Source organism: Notolabrus celidotus, chromosome 16 (assembly GCF_009762535.1).
Source record: "Notolabrus celidotus isolate fNotCel1 chromosome 16, fNotCel1.pri, whole genome shotgun sequence".
Lineage (NCBI taxonomy): Eukaryota > Metazoa > Chordata > Actinopteri > Labriformes > Labridae > Notolabrus > Notolabrus celidotus.
The window spans coordinates 27,860,791-27,884,318 of record NC_048287.1 but is presented as its reverse complement, the minus strand read 5'-3'; the positions used below and the strand labels follow the sequence as shown (position 1 = coordinate 27,884,318).

The following is a 23,528-nucleotide window of genomic DNA, read 5'->3' as shown; positions in this document are numbered from 1 at the left end:
TCTTCATATTTACACCGACAATCAAAAGTAAACCCCTCGTGATTCTCAACACTTGTCTTCCTCCTTGTACCTCATGGAAATCATTTCTTTGTACTTCTTCTTGAACTGGATTCTGTTCTGACATTGCTGTAGCTTCATATTGAGACTGTTCCACAGTTTTACTCCACAGATTGAAATATAAAAACTTCTCCTTGTGGTCCGAACACTCACCATCTTTAATCTTAACTTCCCTCTTAAGAACATTCAGTCCAGGAACTGTTTTGTCTTTTGATTATGAATCCTGCAGATAAAAAATAGGAATATTTCCTCAGTGTTGTAGCGCTCATAGCAACAAAATAATCCCTTATCTCCTACTTAAAGACAAATTTTGGTATTTGGCTATTGTGAGGGACAAAAGTCGCCGTACAGAATTAGATGCTGAGTGTTTGATGAAGCTTAACTCTCTGCTCAGATTTTATACATCTTCCTTTTTCCTACTCGCCTCCATCCCCCTCTTTTTTGCCTCTCTCTCTTTCATACGCATGCACCCACCTTTGTCTTTCTCCCTTTCCACCTCCTCCTCTCATCACACCTTGAACTTGTCTGTGACCCTGATGGTGAGAGTAACACACACAAACACGCCGGGCTGATATATTTCACATAGGTCCCTGTCCTCTGTTGTTCTCACTCTCTCCATTAGATTCCTGCCATCGTATGTGTGATGTCTGTGTTTGTGTGTGCATGCTCCTCGGGGTGACGTTGTAATTTCAACAACAAAGAACAGCAGCATTGTAGAGGAACTGTACTTCCTCAGATACATTGACTCATGCAGGGATAAAGAGCTCATCCTTTAGACTCAGTATGTACCAGGTTGTGTCTACAGGTGAGCTCATCCTGCAGAGAAAAAGATTAAAACACCACAAGAGACAAAAGTTAAGAGCTCAGTGCACAGGAGTGTAGTAGTGTCTAATCCAAGATGGCGGCCTCTGTGCTGCTGAGTAATGTCTGGTGCTCAGGTAAGCAGTTCCTCCGGCGTCGATCCTCCTGGACCAATTACCGCTGCAGTCCCAGAGGTCACCACAAACGGAGGAGGTTTCGCCCACATACCTGCCGTGAAAAGCTGATTCTTAATCCCAAGTCCCGCGTCCCGAGTCAATAAAGTTTACATCTAAAGAGCTAAATTAAAGCACGGTGTCATCAGTTTTGTTGTTGTTAAAGTTTGTGCTTAGCAGGGTTTTTTCTTCAGAGCGCGTCTAATGAAAACGGGATGAAATTATCAGCAGGAGGAGCGTTTAACAGTCAGTGAATTCCCTCAAGTGCATCCTCCAAACCTGAACTTTTGTTGAGAGCTAAGAGGAACACTTTTATTATGATCAAGAAGCTTTCATCAGGCTACGCTTTCAAACTCAAAAAAAAGCTGGAGTCACAAGGTTATTACCCGACAATAAAACATGTCGTTCTATTTTACACTCCATCTTTGTCGAAGCCTCTCAAGATGAGCTCACTGTGAGAAACAGTTTCTCTCCGTTTTAGTTCCTCCTCCTGGGTTTGTCTGAGTGACTGACACATCGCTGTGATCATCATGAAGAAGAGAGAAAGAAGCGCTGACCTCTCATTCAGACACTAAGCAGTCATTGTTAGCACACTTGTTTGTGTGTCTGACTGCTGAAAGGAAACAAGCAGCCGGGCAGGAGGAGTGGAACGAGAGAGCGAGGTCAAGGAGAATGGAAACACAAAGCGTCGGTGTGTGTGTGTGTGTACTCATGTCTTCTTTTTATTCACACTTATTAAAATGGAACAGCTTAACATCATTGTACGCAGGCATCAACATCCTTAACACATCACATTATGAGTCTGTAAAAGTTCTGTGATTGAAGGAGCGGAGTGAATGAACTCAGAGCGAGGCGATGAATGGATGAAGCCAACAACTGCATTTATCACTCTCAGACTTTTGACCAGAGAATCTCTTTGAGGATTTCAAGTTGACTCCTAAAGGTGGTTCAGCCTGTCAGCACATCCATGTGTCTGCTTTCTTTTTGTTGCTGCAGGGCTCCTTTCAATTATCCGTCCTCTCTGCTACAAATCAAACAAATCAAAACAACCTTAAAAATCAAATGTTGAGATTCTCAGCTAAGAAAACTAAACCTGCAGCTGTAATGATGTTTTTTGACTCCTTTAAAGAAGGTAACACTGTTTTGTGTTTGCAATTTGTTCCACATGCATAATCTTCAGTCATTAACAGACATAGGAACGTCACTGATACTCACTTTACGCCACTTTGTTTTATTTTATCAACCAGAGAAAGACACGGCGTCCATTCTGTAAGTCTGTGTGTGTAACAGCACATCCACACTTCCATAGCGTACAGAGAAGGGGTCAAATGTTCTATCAGTTCCTGGATGGCGTACACACAGAGTCCGACCTCTCTCTCTCTGCGTTTCCGACCACGTTCAGTCTCGTGTAGCTCTTTGTATATTCCCTGCAGCCCTCTGATGTTCGTGTGTATCTGTGTTTCTTCCTGCAGATATCAGGATGTCTAAAGCAGCAGAGGAGGAGAAGCCTGGGGCTGACTATCCAGGGGACAGTTCAGGTACACACACACACACACACACACACACACACACAGATTTTATCCATACATTCTCAATAGTCAAGTTTGTATCATGTAGATAGTGGATATGACAGAATAGAAACATTTAAATAAATCTGCGGCTGAAAGTAGTTACACTCGTGTTTCATTTTACAACCTCTTAATTTGTGCAAAACACACACGCACACACACACACGCACACACACACACACACACACACACATAATCTAACAGCCTTGATTCTCTGTGTTTCAGACTCAGACAGAAACAGCCCTGATCACAAGGTAAGTTTTGTTTGATTGATAACATGGTTCATGCTGTACTAAATGTTTAACTGTATATACTTAGTCTTTCAAGAATCAGTTGAAAGGTAGGGTGCCTTGGGCGCCGTTGGCCTTGCGCTCTAAGCGCCCCACGTATGGAGGCTGTAGTCCTCTTCGCAGAGGTCACCGGTTCGACTCCCAGCCGGTCGGCCGTTTGCTGCATGTCTTCCCTCCCACTCTCTGCGCCCACTTTTCCTGTCTCTCCTCAGCTGTCCTGTCAATAAAGGCAAATAGAAACACCCAAAAATATAACTTAAAAAAAAAGAAAAAGAAGGGTGCCCAATCTACTTTAGCTTTTTGCACTAAATAGTTATGGTAACTTAAAATTTAAGTAGTCTGTTATATATGTCAATAAACACATGAATCACAATAATATTATCCTCATCAGATCGTCCCAATAACATCTACTATGACCTGAATTCACTCTCACACTGGCTTGATATTAAGCGGGTAGAAAGACTTTGCTTTCTCAGATCATGCTATATAATTCTTAACATAAATATGGAGCTGAGCTTTGGAGACGTTCACTCAAGAGCGACATCCACAACTCTAAAAATATACCATCAATTTGGTATTCATGTTACTTTCATATTACCTGTTTTCCCATCTTAAACATTAGCTGCGTCCTAAACACCAGTGTATCGAGCATGCTGGTATAAAATGCAGAGAGTGATGAGTTTTATAGTTACTTTCCACAGAAGACGGCATTTCAAGAACTGCAAGTTTTGCTGCAGTGAGACATAGCGAGGCAGACCAGACTGGAGGCACCACTCTTTTAATGACTTTTCTCCCTCATTAGGTCATAATCATGCATTTAAAGAAAATTAGTGTTCACTTTTAAGTAGATAAGCCTTGTGGAGAACTAGCTTGATTGAAAAGACACCTCAATTTAGTGACCAGTGGAGGGGGGTTCTGGGATTGGTCTGTCCGTACCTCACAACTATCAAAGTTAGGCAGAGCTCAAACGTCTTATCAGTTGCAAGTAGGATCAAAAGTTCCACTTTGCACGATGCAATGGATATTATAACGAAAGGCAGACCGTTGAATCCTTTTTACCTTTGATCGACCCCAAAAACAGACTTCCTCTAATGTATTGGTGCAACTTATATTCCACATTTTACAGTAATTTTAAGAATTAGTCTTATCAAGCTGCATGGCAAAGGTTAAACACCGGATCTAACGACAGCCACAGAGGCACGAGAGATTTTTAGGGTCACTTTAAAACAGTTTGATGAAACCACCGAGAGCCAATCAGAACAAGCGTCTTCTTTATATGAGAGCAAGCTGGAAGTTAAGCCAACACAGCATACAGCATACTAAAGACCTGTAAAACAATATGTTATCCTACATGCTGTTATGTATGGTGTTTATTGTGTCATATCAAAACAGTGTTATAGATATAGACGTGGTGCAGACGACCCTGTACTGTAACTGTGACTCACTGGGACATGTCGACTCAGATAACGGGGACGTGTCTCAGCCTGATCTGTCACAGGGTGGGATGATGTTTATGTTGTCGTTGAACGTGTGTGATTAGATCTGATTCTGGTGTGTTTTTGCCTCCAGGTCCAGCCGATGAAATCCAGCCCCTACAGCATCTCTCCCACACCGGCTGGCAGCAAGGTGAGCCTGTTCAGACATGGAGTGTGTGCATGTGTGTGTGTTCAATCAGAAAGCTTTTTATTTCAATAAAAGTCCATGAAAGAGTCAGTTATTATATTTATTTTGAGAACCACCTCATCTTCAGATTTTTTCTTTATTATCTCCTGATAAAACTACAAAGGTTTTAGCTTAGGGTCATGTACGCATACGTAAGAACAGTTATAGTACCTACCTACACAGGTTTTGCAGGTTTGTGTGTGAACACGTATGTGCTTATGGGCATGCATGTATCGTCTCTGCTGCCTGTGAGCAGTGAAACTCCTGTGAGCCGCTCTGAATATGCAAATGATGCATCTCAGTCCACGCCTCCTCGCACTGAGGTTCGAAACGCTCTGCGATCAAAGGCTGAAAGAGAAAAGGATGTGAACAAGGTGATGTTGAGTGATAGACGTACAGTAAAGCTGTGGTTGCCCGCTGCAGCGGTGATTGATGGGTAATGACAGGGCTGTGAGCAAGTAACGACAGCTGGAGGTCAGAGGTCAGCAGCTCGGGAATGTTTCTGACACCCTGAGAACGAGGACGATTGACTCATCCTTCTGGACAGATGACCGGCAGACACGTCAGCCTGAGAATCAGCAGTAAGAGAAGTCTCGAGTTCAAGTCCAAGGCAGGGGAAGGAGCGCTAACTAATGAAGCTCAGTCATTTTGTAGTCGTTGCTCTGTCTTGTTATTCCTCTACCTGCTGAAGAACCTGTTTCCTGACGCCATGAGGGCTTTTAATTGTAGACTGGTTCATCACTGAAGGAGAGAAGAGTGATAAGGGACAAATAGTGGAAATTAACTCTATAGTTTTATGTTTGACAGTTTTCACAAATGCAAAATAGTAAGAGATGTTTTTAACTTGCTTTGATCACTTAAGTGTGCACACTTTGATTTACATTTCTGCACAAATGCAGCCATTTGTGCATGCTGCATTTTGCTACATCACAGACACACTTATTTGTTGTTTTATCACAAGTATCTTGTGAGATATTTGTTCTTTCCCTTTCTCTTCTTGTTGATCTGAAGATGAATCATTGGTGGAAACAGGCTTGAAGGACCTTAAAGAGGATTTAGGATCCTTTTGCAGAGACTTAAGTTGTATGATTTTTCAAACTTTACCATCTTTAGTTGAATATCAGGGACATTTATCAGCAGAGATACATTTATCAGCAGTTCAAGTTCAGTAGTGTATAGTTTTCAGTCAATACTTAATATTAAACCTGAAGCATGAGATGAGGGATGTATGCCCATACTTGAACACAGAGCACCAGCTCTCAGAATGAAAGAATGTGTGTGCGTCTGTTACTTCTTCTTCGGATTAACATGGATGTAAAATAAAGCCACTAACACAAACATTCCCCTGTGGTCTTCTCAGGTAAAGAGCGAGGAGAGCTCTGAGATGACCCACAGCTCCATTGCTCCTCCTGCACTTCCCTCCCAACAACAACAACAACAACAACAACAACAGCAGCAGCAGCAACAACAACAGCAGCAACAGCAGCAGCAGCAACAGCAGCAGCAGACGCAGCACCACCACACACAGCTGATGCTGGCTGGCAGTCAGCTAGCAGGGGTGAGAGGATGCAACAGAAACACACACACTATAAGTGGGGTTAAGAACATGTACAGGATCTCAGGGCGTTTGATGCTTTTAGAAGGTTTTGAATTGAAATTAAAATTTCTGCACACCTGTAGATGAATAGACATGTAGGAGAGGATAAAGGTCTGGGTAATCTAGGAACAATGACCCCTGCACGCTGTCTGCCTTCACATGCAGTCAATGTTTCTTTGACAGACAGTTTAACTACTCTGTTGACACAGCCCCACTGTCACTTGAAGCACTGTGCCGCTGAAATCAATGCAGATTTGTTTTTTCTCTCATCTCATTCAACACAGGGAAACCTCTGTAAACAACATGTCCACAAATGTGTTGAATGTTGCATTAATGCCAATTTCTGCATAATTCAAACAAGCTAACTCCTGAAAATATGCATCATGCCTTGATCTTGTAACTTTGGAGTTATGCTATGTATCAGCACACAGGAAAATATTCTGCACACGATCACAGCTCCCTCAAAGGAGGAGGAAGTACTTGCACAGTGTGCAGTTAAACTTTTCAGGGGACAGTATTTGCAGTACTGAGAGATACCTGCAGTAAATGTTTTGTGAGTTAAGTGGATGGATTTTCTTGCTTGTCTTGCTCTGGCATGCTTGAACTGTCCGCTAACAGGTTCACCTACAACTCTGTTCCTGGAATGCTAAGCTGACACTTATCTTTGTTCTCTCTCTTCACTGTCTTTGTCTCTCATTTTTGGTTTCATTCTCTGACTTTAATCGACCATCTTCACATCCCTTTCATCTCTCACACTTCACCTTGACGGCCACTCCTCGTTTCATACCCTTTTTCCACTTTTTTCTGCATGTTAACATTTTCACCTCATTGCCGTCTGTCCTTCTTCCTCCTCCTCTTCCGTCTGCGCCCTCTCAGCTTGCCGCTCTCCTCCCGGCTCAGCAGCAGCTGCTCCTCCAACAGGCTCAGGCTCAGCTCCTGGCGGCCGCCGTTCAGCAGTCAAACGCAGCTCACGCCGCTCACGCTGCCCACGCCGCTGCTCAGCAACAAGCCAACCAGCAACAACAACAACAACAACAGCAGCAGATCCAATCACAGTCCCAGCAGCAGCAGCAACAAACCAAACTGGAGCAGGCTGTCCAAGCTCCGCCTCCACCACAGCTGGCTCTGTCGCAGCCAATCCAGCTCACTGCCCAGGTACCAACAACCAACACACAGATGACCTTTATTTATTACTTTAACTGTTGAAGACGTATAATTATAGGAAGCCAAGCATTTCCTTGTGAATTAAGTTTCATTACGTTGTATTAAAACTTGTTTGTGTGTTTGTTGCAGGACATCCAGCAGCTGTTGCAGCTCCAGCAGCTGGTTCTGATGCCGGGTCATCATCTCCAGTCTCCTGCCCAGTTCCTCCTGTCTCAGCCAGCACAGGCACAGCAGCCGCAGCAGGGTAAGGACTGTTTGAAACACAGTCTCACTTTTATCACCTGTTGAAACGATGGGGTTTGCCATGTTAGAGATGTCGACTCCAACTAACCAGTTCATCTAAAAGCTGGATAAGAAGTGGAGTTGAGGCCTCAGCGTTCCTCTGTGGCAAACAGCTACAACATGACCACCTGTCAGTCAGCCACAGCCTTGATTAGCTTAACTCTGAGCCTTACTATGATCCAAACAAGTTAGTTATAAAACAAATCACACTGTAAAATAGTATAGAGAACAAAACCTGTTTTTGAACCAGCCTGTCAACATGTTTATTCTGCTTTAAATGGACAACATGGGCTCTAACGGGGATTCCTGGCTTTTGGGGAAAGCCTCAAGTGGACACTTGATGAACTGCAGTTTTTCACTCCTGCTTTAGCTTCATTTTTAAACACAGGAGGTTGCTGCTTGTGTCCACTTAGGAAACTTCTGGGCCCGTATGCACGTCCTGTCATTACACAAACAGGACCATTAGTCTTAACTTACCGCTATGGAACGGCCCATTTGGCCATAGCGTTAGCTGCATGCATGTCTGCAAATAACTGACCAATTAATTAACTGCGCCATGAAAGCGAGGCTGGTGCAAAATCATAGACTGTATAAATAATGGATGTAGTATCTGTGACGTCACCTATCTGTTTCTGAAGCGCTGTTTTGAGGCCAATCGGCAGCGGCAGCCATATTGCTGCTGTCGAGCGATTGTGACGTAAAGAGGTGGGCTTTGAGCCTCCTAGCCAACAGCTACGGTGTTCCCGCCTGTCAATCAAGTCAGCTGTGCCTCTCATTGGAAGACCCGGACAGTGTGTGTTGATGGAGAAATGAGCTATCCAGACTACACTCATGTTTTATACCAGGCTGTAAACATGTTTATTTCTGCTGTAAAGATCGTCTTTTTTGAATTGGTGTGTATGTGGTTTCCGGTACTTCCGGAGCCAGCCTCAAGCGGATCCTCGATGAACTACAGTTTTTAGCACTTCTGCATTGGACTCATATTTTTAGACCGGAGGTTGCCGCTTGTGCAAAACGTCATATGTCCAGGGAACCTCCTGGAAAACTCCTATCCAACAAATTGGAATTACGTATGCCAACTATTTCTGAACAGCAATAAACATGGCGAGCATGAATGAACAAACAGCTATTATCAGTCATTCAATCGTCAAAGATAACAAACAAGGAGAAAGGGAAAGTTTGGCTTAAAGATCTTGAACCGGGTAACGCATAAGCACGATGTCGGCCATCCTTTAAACAGCCTAACAGGCACGGAGCCAGTTTAACGCCCCAACAAAGCATTACATTTAATGGCGGTAGACCCCACCATTACAGGTGCTAACGGCAGGATTACCACACCTGTTAGGCTGTTTAAAAAATGGCGGACATCATGCTTATGTGTTACTGTTTAAGACAAAATATGAGAAGACAACAGATATTAAGGGATCGAACGAATCCTTTGGAAAAGTATGACAATGTCAAAATATACAGCGAATTTAGATTGAGGAGACACAACATAATTCTTAGGCAACCTACCAGAAATACCGTGAAGTGAATCCTTCCCAAACTGCTCTGTTAACAAGTCCTCATCCTTCAATGGGGGGTGAGGAGGTCCTCCACCTGGACCATGAAAACTTGTTTTTTCTTGATCTTCTCTCAGTCACACCGGTACCGCTCGCCATGTTTATTGTTGTTTATGCTAAGTAGGCATGCGCAATTCAAATTTGTTGGATAGGGATTTTTGCAGGAGGTTCCTTGGACATATGACGTTTTGCACCACCCTTGCTTTCATGGTGCATTAGCTAATTGTCCAATTATTTGTAGTAGTGCATGCGGCTCACACTGTTACGTTCTATAACAGTGCGTTAAGACTAATGGTCCCATTTGTGTAATGGCTGGACGTGCATACGGGCCCTGGTCTTTATTTCAGACTAATTCAATATGCTAACACACCTACTGCTACAAAAATGTTACTTTGAAGAATGAAAACCAAATACATAGACTTAAATCTCAAGTTAAGTGTATATCTTTATGAAACATTAATCCTCCATGTTGTGCATTTGATTTGTAATTTACCTGACTTTTACCCGTCAAATTGATTGATCAAAGTTAAAGATAGTTTGTATTTTCTGTGTGTTCATCTGTTGCTCTCTCGTTCACAGGTTTGCTCTCGACACCAAATCTGATCCAGCTACCTCAGCAAAGCCCAGGGGGGCTACTGACAACCCCTCCCCGTCTGGGACTCCAAGCACAGGTAAAACATCTGTTTGCGTAGATAGAGGATGACTTTGGAAGATGACAGAATCTACCTACAGGACAAGTGGGAGAAATTTTTTTTCAATGCAAATCAAATAGAATCTCTTCATCATGGGAGCCTATCAGGATGACATTTACCACAATCAAACAGCATCTGCTGCAGAATACAAAGCACACCTGCTCGTCCTTTAGGTTGTGTTGTGCTGCAGAGGACACATGCAGCAAACCAGCTCAGTGATAATATAACAGATCTCTGCTGCATCAATCTGACACAGTAAAACCTGCTTAACACAACAAATATGCCAAAGCAGGCTCTTTGCATAATAGATGCAGTTTCAGAGTCCAATGAGAATGTTGAATCTTGCTGGTATATTCACACATAAGTCAAACAGCTCACCCCTGCATCCTCAGTCCATATCTGCGGTAACATAATGCATGAATGCATCCTCACACATCTAGGCGCCGTTATAGATTTTTCATTAAGCTGTGATGAAGTCATGTCAAACACAGCGGCGGGCGTCTCCTGCTTGTTCATGTATTTTATGCACAGAGACGATGATGCAAATGAGGCGTGTATCAGCTGATGTCACGCATCACGTCTGCTCGATTAGGCGATGCTCCCAAAGCTAAGGGGTCAAATTCCTTCTCAGGGGTCTGCGTGTGTCAGCTGACACGGAGGCAGCCCGAGGTTAAACTCTGGCTCCAAATATTTAAATGACAGCATATTTCTCTGGTTTGAAATAAAAGATGAGCATGATTTTTTATGTTCCTGTATAATCCATTTAGACTCTGAGAGTCAGTCTGTTTTTTTTATGCATGTTGTCTCTGCTAAACAACTCATCTGTATTCAATGAGCAGCCTATTTCGTGAAAACTCCCTCCTCTTTTTCATTCTTAAAACATTTTTCCTAACCTTGAGAACCATGCATCATTTATCAGAGGACCATTGTGCTGTACAAACACTTTAAGGGTTCAGGCCTCACTCAGCCTCTCGGGCGTCTTGTGCTCAAACTGTCATTTTAAAAGAAATGTAAATAAAGCAAACATCTTCGTCTCCTTTATTGAGCTCTCTAACCTCCTGACTCTACAGAGGGACAAGAGCGGTGATGTTGTGATCGGCGGAGGCAGCAGTAGCTCCATAGTCGCCTCCGGCAGCAGCGGCGTTGTAACGTCTATAGGAGCTACCTCGGCCTCCGGCAGCTCCATAGCCTCCTCTCTGGCGTCCGGTATGACTCAGGGAGGTCACGGGGGTCACCTGGGGGAAGAGCCCAGCGACCTGGAGGAGCTGGAGCAGTTCGCCCGCACCTTCAAACAGCGCCGCATCAAGCTGGGATTCACCCAGGTGAGCACAGAGATTAAGAGGAGGGTGGACAGGATGGTGTGGGTTAAACAGGTAGAAACCAGGTCTGACTCTTTGTGTCTGTCTCTGTCAGGGGGACGTCGGCGTGGCTATGGGAAAACTGTACGGCAACGACTTCAGCCAGACCACCATCTCCCGATTTGAAGCACTTAACCTGAGCTTTAAGAACATGTGCAAGCTGAAACCTCTGCTGGAGAAGTGGCTGAGCGATGCAGGTAAACTTTACAGAGCAGGTATCTTTAACTTAAAGGTGTGTTACATCACGACAGCTTCTTCAGTTCTTTATTTTCAGGTTCAGGTTCAGGTTCAGGTTCAGGTTCAGGTTACTTTATTTGTACCCGTAGGTAAACTTGTTTTGCAGCCAGTGAGATGTTAGGTCGATACAAAATTACAAGATAGACTTCAGACAGAACAATCTACTTAATGTGCAAAACATACAAAAAATATCCTAAAAACTAATGTAGCACTAAAAATGGTAAAATGAATAGACATGATAAAATGATAAAATGATAAAAGTGCTAAAGGTTCCATTTAAAAAGCATATCAGAAAACAGTCAACCAATAAAAACAATGGAATCACATGAATAAATAAGACAATCTGGGCTCAAGTCATAAGATTGGAGGCTGACTGTGTGGGAAAATAAAAGCTATTGCTTGTTCAGCTCAGTAATAGCAGCAGGAACAAAGCTTTTCTTGTGACGCTGTGTCCTGCACCTTGGGACTAAAAACCGTCGTCCAGAATGAAGAAGCTGGAAATCACTGTGCAGAGGGTGTGAGGCATTATTTAAAATAGAGGTGGCTATCCGCTGTAACTGATTAGTGTACAGGGAAACTGTGGATGCCTGTTTTGCATGAATCTAACCTTGAAAAATGACAACACTTTAAAAAAATAACTGGATGAAAAGACAAGGTTTATTTTTTGTATAGGTTTACTGATAGGCCTACTGAATGTATCTTATGTTTGAGTGTTGTGATTTATAAAAGAAAGATTCATATGTTTTCAGAACATCTGTTGTCCTGCATATCTTCATGTCTCTCTGTTTCGTCCCCTCTCACAGAGACCATGGCGGTGGACAGCATGCTGCCCAGCCCGTCTTCTCTCTCCTCCCCCATGTTGGGCATCGAGGGTCTGCCAGGCCGACGCAGGAAGAAGCGCACTAGCATCGAGACCAACGTGCGAGTGGCCTTAGAGCGCAACTTCATCGCGGTATGAGAATCTCTGCAGAGTACTAAGTGTTTGTTTGTCTGCAAAACAAAAGAATAAAATGTACAGCGTTAGATTTATGTCATAACGGGCGAGCTCGAATAGTAACATGTCATCCTCAGATTCTGTGACTAATATTGAACTCAACAACTACCTGGATCGGACGGGTAGAAATAGTCACCTTCAAATTAGATATAGACCAATACACATACTTCATCTACGTATTACAGTAGTTGCAGTGTAAAGCAATCTCTTTGCATCGCTTACATGTATGTCTTCAGGTGTCGCGGTCGCCACTGTTGTCGTTGTTGTTGTGTGACAGCAGCAAATCAGGGTTCAGGTTCAGAGGTCATGTCGGTGTGGGCAAGTTGAAAGCTGACCAATCATCAGAGGGTCAGTGTGTCACCTGGTCTCCGCCTCCAAGTTGTCAAAAGTACTTTAACTCGAGCGAGCAGAACTCAGCTTTGAGAGCAGAGCAGTGCCTGCGTGAGCGCGTACGCCTCGCCGCCAATCTCAGACAGAAACCGTATCTGTACTGTACTGATTTGTGCTTGCATGAATTATTGATACCTCTGTCCCGATGTTTCTATGCTCACTCGCAGCTTCCTAAATACCTCTCGGTTGTTGAATTTCCTCATGAGGACATCATTATATCTTACTAAGGTCTCGTGGATATGTTTTTACGAGCTCACCCTTTATGACAAAAATCTAACGGCATATAAAGGATATCATGTCATCCACAAATTACACTTTAAAATGTGTATTGGATTCCTAACTAAGATTTAAGAGGAGCAGTTTCTATTGTACCTTCTGCCTTAATTGTATAGAGGGCGCAGGTGGCAGACTAAAGAAATGCTTTTAATTGATGAAAGTTGTGAAATTGACAATGAATACAGAGTACATTTTTCAAGAGTCAGGTTTTTTTGGGGGGGTTTTGGTTTTTTTTTTATTGTGCCATAGAACATTGTCATTACAATTATACAATATTCAAGACATAAATACATAACAAACAACATTCTTCTGAGCTCTTTGAATACAAACTTATATCTACATTTTAGCCTCTATGGACTTGATTTTCTCTTTTTGAGGCAAAACAGGAACTATAAACATCCAGAGAGAAAGTACCAAAAATAAAGTAAATCAAGCAGTACCAGCTCTAGGCCTAATACACTTTCAAATAATACCAATAAAGTATTACGACACAAAGAATTAAAGTGAGTTACAAGAATAAAAGTAAAAAAGATTGAGAATAAAATTAAAATAAAACACATGAATGTTCCTACAATGCACCTAATCGACAAAGTCAGGTCTCAGAGGTTTGACATATTTCACCCATTTTGGCCAGTGTGATCTGAACACCTCTAACCTTAAATTTAAAGAGAAAGTTACCTTTTCCATTCTGTAAATCTCTATTGTTACATCTATACAGTTATTTACTGTAGGTCCAGCCTGCATCATCCATCTTCGGGTGAGCGCCTTTTTACCTGCTGTCTGCAAAATAGCTATCAAGTATTTGTCGACACCTTTTACTTCAGGGGAGATATAATTTAAATACATGGTTTTAAAATCAAAAGGTAAGTAAGGTAAGGTAATTTTTTGGCCTTTTTGCCTTTATTTGATAGGATAGTGAAGAGAGACAGGAAATGTGGGGAGCAGAGAGCGGGGGAAGACAACCCCTGCGACGAGGACTATAGCCTCTATATGTGGGGCGCTTAGACCGCTAGGCCACCAGCACCCCTAGAGTCTTGTTTTTAAAACAAAATCAAGAAAAGTGCCATCAAACAAATGTCCCGATAATGCTGTTTTTAAATTATATTCTATATAATACTCAAATATTCCTCCTTACCTCAGGACCTCTGCAGCCAAACACATGTAGCATTTAGTTACAGTCTTATGCATTCAAATCAAATTAGTTGCAGACTTTCAGAACATGTTATTTAATGTCACAAACACAAGTTAAGTAAAATGTGTCACTTTATGCTCCACCGATGGTTTAAAATGCTCTATATCATAAATAGGACAACAGAGTAGTAGAGTGTGTGTGATGCAGTCTTTATTCCCTTCAGACCTAAGGTTTGCATTAAAGGATTAACCTGCTGTTAACACTTGTTTACTCACAGACGCCTGCTGATTCCTTTTTCCTAATCTTGTGGTTTTTTCCTCCTCAGAACCAGAAGCCTACCTCGGAGGAGATCCTGCTCATGGCCGAGCAGCTCAACATGGAGAAAGAGGTGATTCGTGTTTGGTTCTGCAACCGCCGGCAGAAAGAGAAACGCATCAACCCCTCCAGCAGCACCACCCCTCCCCTGCCCAGCCAAACCTCCCCCGTTGTGACGCACAAAGCCCCCTGCTACAGCCCTCACCTGGTACGCTCCAGCACTAACCTTTCACTGCTCTCATTTCAGCACGTTTTAATGCGTTACAGCAGAAGTCACTCTGGTATTTGTTTCACACATGGTTGGATGTATTTCCTCACTTCTCTCTCTCTCTCCTCCCCAGATATCGAGTCACGGTCTGTCCCAGGTCACCACCAGCCTCAGCACAACAGGTGAGCTGTAATTCTACTGTTTGTGCCTGGTTGTCAATAAATAATTAAAGGTTAGAGCCGTGCTTCTCAACTCTGTTTCTGGAACCCTGAGGTCGGCCGGAGGAAGATTAAACCGCTCCTGACATTATTTGGGAGAGGCTGATATTTCAGTTTTGTCAGTGGTTTGATGAAACACTGAAGAGTCACTTTAAAAAAAGGATTTCTGTGAGAGAGAGATTGAAATAGAAAACAATGATGTTTTGTTGACAACAACATGGAACCACTGGTCCCATCTTGAGTTGTTTACCTCCGTGAGTCATGGCTCGTCCTCATGATTTATCGAACTCCACCACAGTGTGAGTGATCCCAGGCTTCACAGATATGACAGATGACCTGACAGGTAACAAACACAGCTGGAAATTTATTGGCCTGTTGAGCCCAGGTTAATACTTTCCTCTTTCCAACTTCTCTCTCCAGCCTGGAGTGGAAATGGATTAAAGTAGAGACTCAAAGAGCGCTGGATTTTGACCACAGATGAAAAACCGTGTCATTCAAGTCTTCATTTAGTATCAAAGCGCAAACCCATCACCTGACATCAGTGTCCTTCATCTTCTCTTCCCATCAGCTGCCAGCTCCTCTCCTTCAGCCTCCTGTCCCATGACTCCCGTCAGCTCGGCCGCAGTTGGCTCCACCTCCTCTGCTGTGACTCCGCCCCCTCATAGCACAGCCAGCCCCATCCCTCAAAGCCTCGGGGGCCATGTGCTCAACGCTGGGTGAGTGATACCAAAAAGCAAAGTGATCACATTTAGTTACATTAATTGAGCAGATCTAATATCCAAAACAGGAACATACATTTGATCCTTTTAAAAATTAGCATGCAAGTGCTGACAAAGCTGAGGCGTCTGTCGAGGCCTATGATCTTTCAGGTCTTGTATGTCTTCATGGGAACTATTGTGTATGTCTGGATATACTGTATTTCTTAAACCATAAGATTTGTCTCAAAATCAAATGCAACATCCTCATTGATGCTTACAACGTACTTACAGATTCAGGAATACTTTATTTATCCCGGGGAGGGAAATTTGGTGATTACAGAGCTCTTATAAACATAAACAGTATGTAGGAAATTAAAATATGAATAGAAGAAGGAATAAAATAAAATATAAATACAAATAAATTCAAATAAAATAAAATAAAGACCAAATAAAATAGAATAAAATGAAATGAAATGAAATAAAATAAACAAATAATATGAAGCATTTCATAGACTCTGCATACAAGGGATGTTCTGAATCAATAAATATCCTAGTCAATTAAGAGGAACTTAAATTCTAACAGTGTAAAGGTAAGAAAACACTCTGAAAACAGTCAGGATTGAGCACAATCAACTGACCGTGGCTTCACACAGGGTCACACAGTCTAACGTAAACACTGCCAATTTAGATTTCCAAGTGTGGCTAACACTAGCAGAGCTAGCACCACCAGCCTTCGCTCCTTCTTGCAATTTACGCCCAAAAAGTCTGTGTTTGGTTGTCCTGTTTTGTGTTCAATCACTAAACATAGAAACCTGTTTACACTTTCACATTAAAGACTGATCGACAAAGTAACTCCTGTAAATCAAATGTATATAAATCAGATTAATTTACATTTAAGTGGTGGCGATTTAAAAGAGAAGCATGTCTTTGTGGGAATTAAACTCATTTTTCAACATACACTACCAGTCAAAAGTTTGAACACACCTTCTGATTCAATGATTTTTATTTATTTTAATTATTTTCAACATTGTAGATTAATACTGAAGACATCTAAACTATGAAATAATCTAGTTTTTCCATAATCTAGATTACAACAGTAGTCAAATAGGGCTATCCATTGTGTACTAACCCTACCTCTGAACAACACAACTGATGGTCTCAAACACATTAAGAAGGCAAGTCATTCTACAAATGAACTCTTGACAAGGCTCATGTTAATTAGAAACCATTCCAGGAGACCACTTCATGAAGCAGACTGCGAGAATACCAAGAGTGTGCAAAGCTGTCATGAAGGAAAAAGGGGGCTACTTTACAGAATCTAAAATATAAAACATATTCTGCTTTGTTTAACACTTTTCTGTTAGTTAAATAATTCCATATATGTTCTTTCATAGTTTTGATGTCTTTGGTATTAATCTACAGTGTTACAAATAATTAAAATAAATACAAACCCTTGAATGAGAAGGTGTTTCCAAACGTTTGACTGGTTGTGTAATTCAATATAAAGTTCTGCAACACCACAGGGTTGTTTCATTAAACAGCCTTTATAAAAAAAGATTTTTACATTTGGTAAAGTTCGAATGAAACCTTCAGCACTGAACCTCCTGCACTGAAAACATGTTGAACCTGACAGTTCGTGACTCATACTGTCAGCAGCTGCAGCTTACAGAGACATCTGTGGCATTTGGCTGTTAGAGGGCTGCCACACAGGTCTGACAACAACTCTGCATGTTCACACACATCCAGACATGTGACATGCTAAGACTCTTTTAAAGATTTGACCCACTGCTTCAGAGACAGAACGCAGCACTGTCAGGTCTGTGTCCATGAGAAATGCTTTTTGTGTGTGTATATCACTAAACTTGAAACTGTCTCTCTACATGTGTGGATGTTCGTGTGTGCATTTGTGTGTGAATTTTGCGGTCCATCCACATTTCAGGAACACAATGATGGGAGTAAGCACAGGGATGAACCCGGCCCTCATTGGCAGCAATCCCCTGGCTACCATGCAAGGTGTGTGTGTGTGTATTAGAGAATGTGTGTGTTGGTGCATGCTGACCGTCGCCTCCGGCCCCCGTGAGTCCTCATGAGTCTCATTTCTAAAGAACGCTTCCCATTTCATACTTCATCCATTCTGTCCAAAATGAATTCCCTTGCAGCCTCACTCCTCCTCCTCCTCCTCCTCCTCCTCTTCCTCCTTCTCCTTCTTAGCTTTAAACTTTTGAATCGCTCAGTATGGTGAAAGATTCAATTCGAGGCTCATACAATAGTCTGCTATTATCACAAAGTGACAACACCCCCTGATGGCAAAGCTTAAGTCAGCTTACAGTAAACAGTTGAACAGGCACAACCCCCCCCTCTTCTCCTCTCTCTCTATATATCTTGACCCTGTTGGCTAAATAACTAGTTTCACTCTGAACTCCTCGTATAGAAAGAGATGATCTGCTGCCAAATCAATTAAGCATCACAAATAGCGTCCGTCCAGCTCAGCTTTGAATCCGTCACGTGCTCCATCTCCCTATAGCGGAAGGTTCAGACCTTCCCTCTTTTCTTCTCCCGCTCTGTTTGGCGTCATTCAGGAGCGGCCTCCTCCAGGCCATGTGTTGATGAGAAGGATACAGTCTGTTATGGAAACCGCAGCCCTGGCACTGCCGGGCTCTGATGGAGTTAGAGAAGAAAGAGGAGCCTCGGTGAAAAGAGGGAGAAGTGTTGAACTGAAAGGATTTCTGGGTTGGATCCCTCTGGGGTCAACACACATGCTATGAATGTTTACACTCGTAGTGCTGTAATGGATTAAAGTGTTGACTATTGCAGTAGGATTCAGAAGTCGGCAGGTGTCTCCTGATGGACGGTTAATCCGGCAAAGTGTTAGGTTGTTTGTCCTCACTGCCAACTGATTTGGCCAAAATTCAGTATGTAGTATGCAGTAAGTGAACAAGGGCAAAATCTGCAGTATGCCAAAACTCCTCGGATGTGTACTGATTCAGGAAAATTTCACAGTATGCATCAGACCAGTTTCCCACAATGCAAAACTAGCGTACAAGCTCTGACAAAGCTGAGGCGTCTGTCGAGGCCTATGATCTTTCAGGTCTTGTATGTCTTCATGGGAACTATTGTGTATGTCTGGATATACTGTATTTCTTAAACCATAAGATTTGTCTCAAAATCAAATGCAACATCCTCATTGCTACTTACAACGTACTTACAGAATCAGAAACAGAATCAGGAATACTTTATTTATCCCAGGGAGGGAAATTTGGTGATAACAGAGCTCTTATAAACATAAACAGTATGTAAGAAAGCAAAATATGAATAGAAGAAGGAATAAAATAAAATATAAATACAAATACATTTAAATAAAATAAAATAAAGACCAAATAAAATAGAATAAAATGAAATGAAATAAAATAAAATAAAATAAATAAACAAATAATATGAAGCATTTCATAGACTCTGCATACAAGGGATGTTCTGAATCGATAAATATACAAGTCAATTAAGAGGAAACTTAAATTCTAACAGTGTAAAGGTAAGAAAACACTCTGAAAACACTCTGAAAACGGTCAGAACTGCGCTCGTTCTGCTTTTTCTTTGTTCTTCATTTTTGACGGGGGAACTCAGTTTTTAAGTGCTGTGAAAATTACTAAACCACTTCTCAACTTTTTAAATCATAAGTGATGCTAAAGAAGCAGTTTCTCTATCAGCTTGGCCGTTTTTTACTTCTGCTTTTCGAAACTGGAAATCCAGTGACGTCTGGTGCAGCATCCTGCAACACAGATCCAACAGAACAGTCATACTACAGACTAAATTCAAACCCAGTATGTGGTAGGCAGTAGGTACTGCCAGGCCGTTTCGAAAACAGCCAGAGTCTGTGCAGTAGGACTGATGTCGACGTCCCTCCTCTTTTCTCTTCCCAAAACACTTGTTATCTTCTGATAACACAGCCTGACAACAGGTCTGCACAGTTTATGGGCAACAGCTTCTCGTATTACTCTGACACTGGCCTTCAATCAGGTCCGGTCTGTCTTCGATCCGCTGCGGTCCAGCTCCATGCTCTCTTGTCCGTTTACACCCACTGGTTGCATTTTCAGAACGCAGCACAGAGCAGGACTGCTGGACAGCTGGAGTCATGTGACCGAGGTTTTCCCTCTGTTATCACTAAATCAACGATTCTCCTCCTCCTCCATGTTGTCTTTATCGGCTACTGAAAACCTCTGACCTGTTGACTCCAGGCTTGCCTCCGCTCAAAATGACATTTTGTTGTCATAGTTAAGTTAAAAATGATCTAACGATAACAAAGTTAGTTTTAATTTGGTTTTGGTGCCTGACTTCCTGTCCCGCTCCATCTGCTCTAAGGATATAGATCCGTTGTGCTCCGGCATCCGGAGTGGATCCAGTGGGAGTTAACACATTGACTAGAGTAGGACCGCATGCGGATCTGGTGGAATTTGGCCGTGAAGCAGACACTCATAGTTCTGGAAAGTTCAGCGGCTCCTGTGTTAGTGTTTGTTCTGCACACAGCGCTGCAGGAGCTGCATTTGTCAACAGAGCTGTCAATAGTCAACTTTTATAACATCATACGACCAATGAAAACTGAACTTCATAGAAAAAATGAACACCAGGCATAAATCAGAGTGATAAGAACTCATTAAAATACTGTTGATTTCTATCTTTATGTTTGTATACCGTTAGATTTAGATAGTAGTCAACAGGTACTTTGTGGATAGGATGATAAAAACAAAAGCTTCAATCCATCATCATCTGAACAAACCCTCTGTGTCATCATGTGTAGAGTGTGCTGGTTGTGTGCATGTACATGTGTCGTAAAGAGTTCTTCTTTGTCCTTATCTGATCTTCAAGCATGTCCTCATATTATAGCATCAAGTTTTCACCTCCTTCATATGTTAGTAGAAACATTTTCATTCCTAAAGGGTAAATTCACCCAATATACAAATGAAACACAAACATTCCTCCTCCCTTCAGGTGATATCTCTGCATGCAGACAGCTTTGTTTGTGCCTGTTGTCTTTGTAGCATCCAGTGAATGCACTGCAACCATTTCATAATTCCAAAGTTTGTTATTTGGGTGAACTTGCCCTTTAATCATCTCCTCATGCACATCAGTGGTTTGTGTCTTCTGTCGCCGCCGTCCTCGTCGTTCTCATGTCGACCTTCCAGATTTTAAATGTTTCCTCTGTCACAGATATGTTCACTGACTTCTCTTTCTTTTTCTGCTTCTCTCTGTTCATCCTCTTTAAATTGGCTCTCTACCTCTATCGATCCCTCTCCCCTTTTTCTCTTCACCTCCTATCCTTTCTCCATTTTTGCTTCCCAACTGCCAACAAATCTCCACCCGGCTCTTCTTTTTACTCATCCTTCATCCTACTCTTTTTTCTACATCCTTCCATCGTGTCTCACGTCCTCTTATGTATCTCTTTTGATCCCTCTGCTTTCTCTTGCAACTCTTTCTCTCTTTCCATCCTTCCTCCATCACTGTCCTCATCCCCTCCGTCTTCTTCCTCTCTTCCGTCTCCACCAGCCCTGGCAGCCAGCGGCGGTCAGCTGCCGATCTCCAGCCTGGATGGGGGAGCAGCTCACATGCTCCTTGGCGGACCCCGTGCATCTCTCTTCCTGAACCACCCCAGCCTCCTCCCCATGGTGACCTGCTCCATGGCGACAGCCTCCACGCCCGCCATTGGCCTGGTCAGCGGTATCAACAGCGGCATTGGTGCTTGCGGCCCGAGGCCCTCCTTCTCCCGAACTCCGCCCCATGGTGCCAGCGACCTCATAAGCCCGACTTCCTGCCCCGAGGAGTCCGTGTCTCCTTGTTCGAGTCCCGCCTCTTTCTGTTCCTTCAGCGAGGCCTCGCCGCCGCCTCTGGGAGGGGCCATGGCCGAGTGATCCCTGACTGACAGCCAAAGTATCCTATCAGAGGAGGATGAGGAGGAGGAAGAGGAGGAAGCAGAGCTTTAAAAATCCAAATTTACAACCTCGCCTTTCAACCAAAGCCATCTCTCTGTCTGATCCATCTCTGATTTCATCTCTCTCTTTCTGCGTCTCCCCGCTGAAGTCTTCTGAAGCCAAAAATATACACAGACGGATGAGGGGAGGAAGAGAAGAGAGAGGGGGGATGGAGAGGATAGAGAGAACTGCAGAACGGAGGGGGGACACTTGAAACCAAATAATGATCTACAGCTGGAGAGGTGGCACTGAGGAGTGTTTTTGAAACGAGCACCAAGCTTTTTATTGGCTCGAGAGAACAAAAAAGTGACTGAGGGCAGGGATGAGGAGCCAAACTGTGTGTGGAAAAATGGGAGGCAGAATGAAAAGACTTGTTTAACAAGCGTGGAAGGTCATGTGGTTGCAACCAAATAAAAAAAAAAAAAGATAAGATGCTTGAAGAGAAAACACACACTTACAAAGATGAAAAACCAAAATCTCCAAATACCAAAAACTGAAAACCAAAAAGACAAAAAAACAACAAACGGAGAGAAAAGCTTTAGTTCAAAAAAAGACTTTTGCATTCTGATCGGTCCAGGATCAGTCCAGTTCTCCACTCAGCTTCATGCCAAACATTTCCCATTTCAGTCATTCTTCACATTTCTTTTTTTTTAAGACTTCAAAGATCATCTATTTTTCTATGATTTTATACTCATCGCTCTTTGTTGTATCTGATGTTTTACAGCTGATCCCACACGCAGGATATCTACCTACCTCTCTCTTTACAGCTTTACAGTGTGAACTTACATTACAACACAACAGGCAGTGTTTGTTTTAGTCAGCTTGGTGCACCAGGCGGGTGGAGTTTACTACTATAATTAGTAGAGCATCAGGAAGTTGCACCATTTTATACATACTGTCCACAAAATGAGCTTTACCATGAGCGCCAAAGCTTTCTGACATCTATTAGATACTAAGGTGAGGCAAACTCCACCTTTCTGGCATGTAAATGGGTTAAAAACAAACACACCTATTGGAAAATCTCATTTGACCCGAGCCAAAATTTTAAAATGAGGTCAATTTTTTTTATTTTTAGCTGCTGATGTCAGTTTTTGGGGGTTATTTCCATCATCTCCTATTTTCATCACCACCTTTGTTCTTATTGATATTCTCATTGTGGTGTTTAATTCCCACTCTAACCAAAGATAACACTCTCCACAGTATATATACTGCCTACAAAGAGGATACACTTACACCACAGGCAGATATGAATAGTCCTGGGAATTTTTTTCAGCAATATTTGCTTTCTTTTATTTATGATCAGCCCATACACACCCACACCTTCATCATGTCATCCTCCAGACTGCTCATCGACCACCAGACAGTCACTCTTGGATACCAAAGCATCGCCTCTGGCAGCGTTGTCTCTGGATTTCGCCCGGGAGACGAGTGTCCAGACAAAACCTCAGTAGTGTCAAAAGGAAAAAAAACACACACACATATATACACACACTCACACACACAAACACACTACAAGCATAAGAGAGAGTCCAAACCAAAAAAAAAGAACAAAAGAAAGAGGTGAAGCACCGGCGTTCCCCTTAACTGCCCCCAAACCCCTGCCCTCCATCCCATCTGCCCCCTCTCTTTTGTCTCCAAAGATCACATCAAAGGGCCAAAAGAAAAAAAAAAGAGGAGAAGAAGAAGAAGAGGAGAAGAAGAAGGAGAAGCGGACAGGAGCGGAGGAGCCAAAGGTATAAAAAGCTGCAGGGGGAGAGACAGAAGAAGAAGAGGAGGTGGAGAGGAAGAAAGAAGAGGAGCAGGAGGAGGAGGTGCGCTCGAAGCGGCGGACCAAAAAACCAAAAAGTAACCCAAAACCAAAAGCTACTACTACTGCTACTAGTTATGTATGAGT

At 42.7% G+C, this 23,528-nt stretch overlaps 1 protein-coding gene across 1 annotated transcript in view; it reads left to right on the top strand.

The window, feature by feature from the left end:
• The window catches only part of LOC117827502 (POU domain, class 2, transcription factor 2), a 109,599-nt gene extending 86,294 nt beyond the window's left edge, over positions 1–23,305 (top strand). The window contains exons 3-16 of the mRNA XM_034704065.1: positions 2,504–2,569; positions 2,825–2,853; positions 4,459–4,515; positions 5,912–6,109; positions 7,025–7,303; positions 7,442–7,556; positions 9,736–9,827; positions 10,919–11,170; positions 11,262–11,403; positions 12,247–12,395; positions 14,561–14,758; positions 14,892–14,940; positions 15,545–15,692; positions 21,213–23,305. Of these exons, the coding sequence (XP_034559956.1) occupies positions 2,504–2,569; positions 2,825–2,853; positions 4,459–4,515; positions 5,912–6,109; positions 7,025–7,303; positions 7,442–7,556; positions 9,736–9,827; positions 10,919–11,170; positions 11,262–11,403; positions 12,247–12,395; positions 14,561–14,758; positions 14,892–14,940; positions 15,545–15,692; positions 21,213–21,585 (2,147 nt within the window). The 3' untranslated portion in view covers positions 21,586–23,305. The remainder of the gene's footprint in view (positions 1–2,503; positions 2,570–2,824; positions 2,854–4,458; positions 4,516–5,911; positions 6,110–7,024; positions 7,304–7,441; positions 7,557–9,735; positions 9,828–10,918; positions 11,171–11,261; positions 11,404–12,246; positions 12,396–14,560; positions 14,759–14,891; positions 14,941–15,544; positions 15,693–21,212) is intronic.
• The last annotated feature ends 223 nt before the right edge of the window (positions 23,306–23,528 follow it).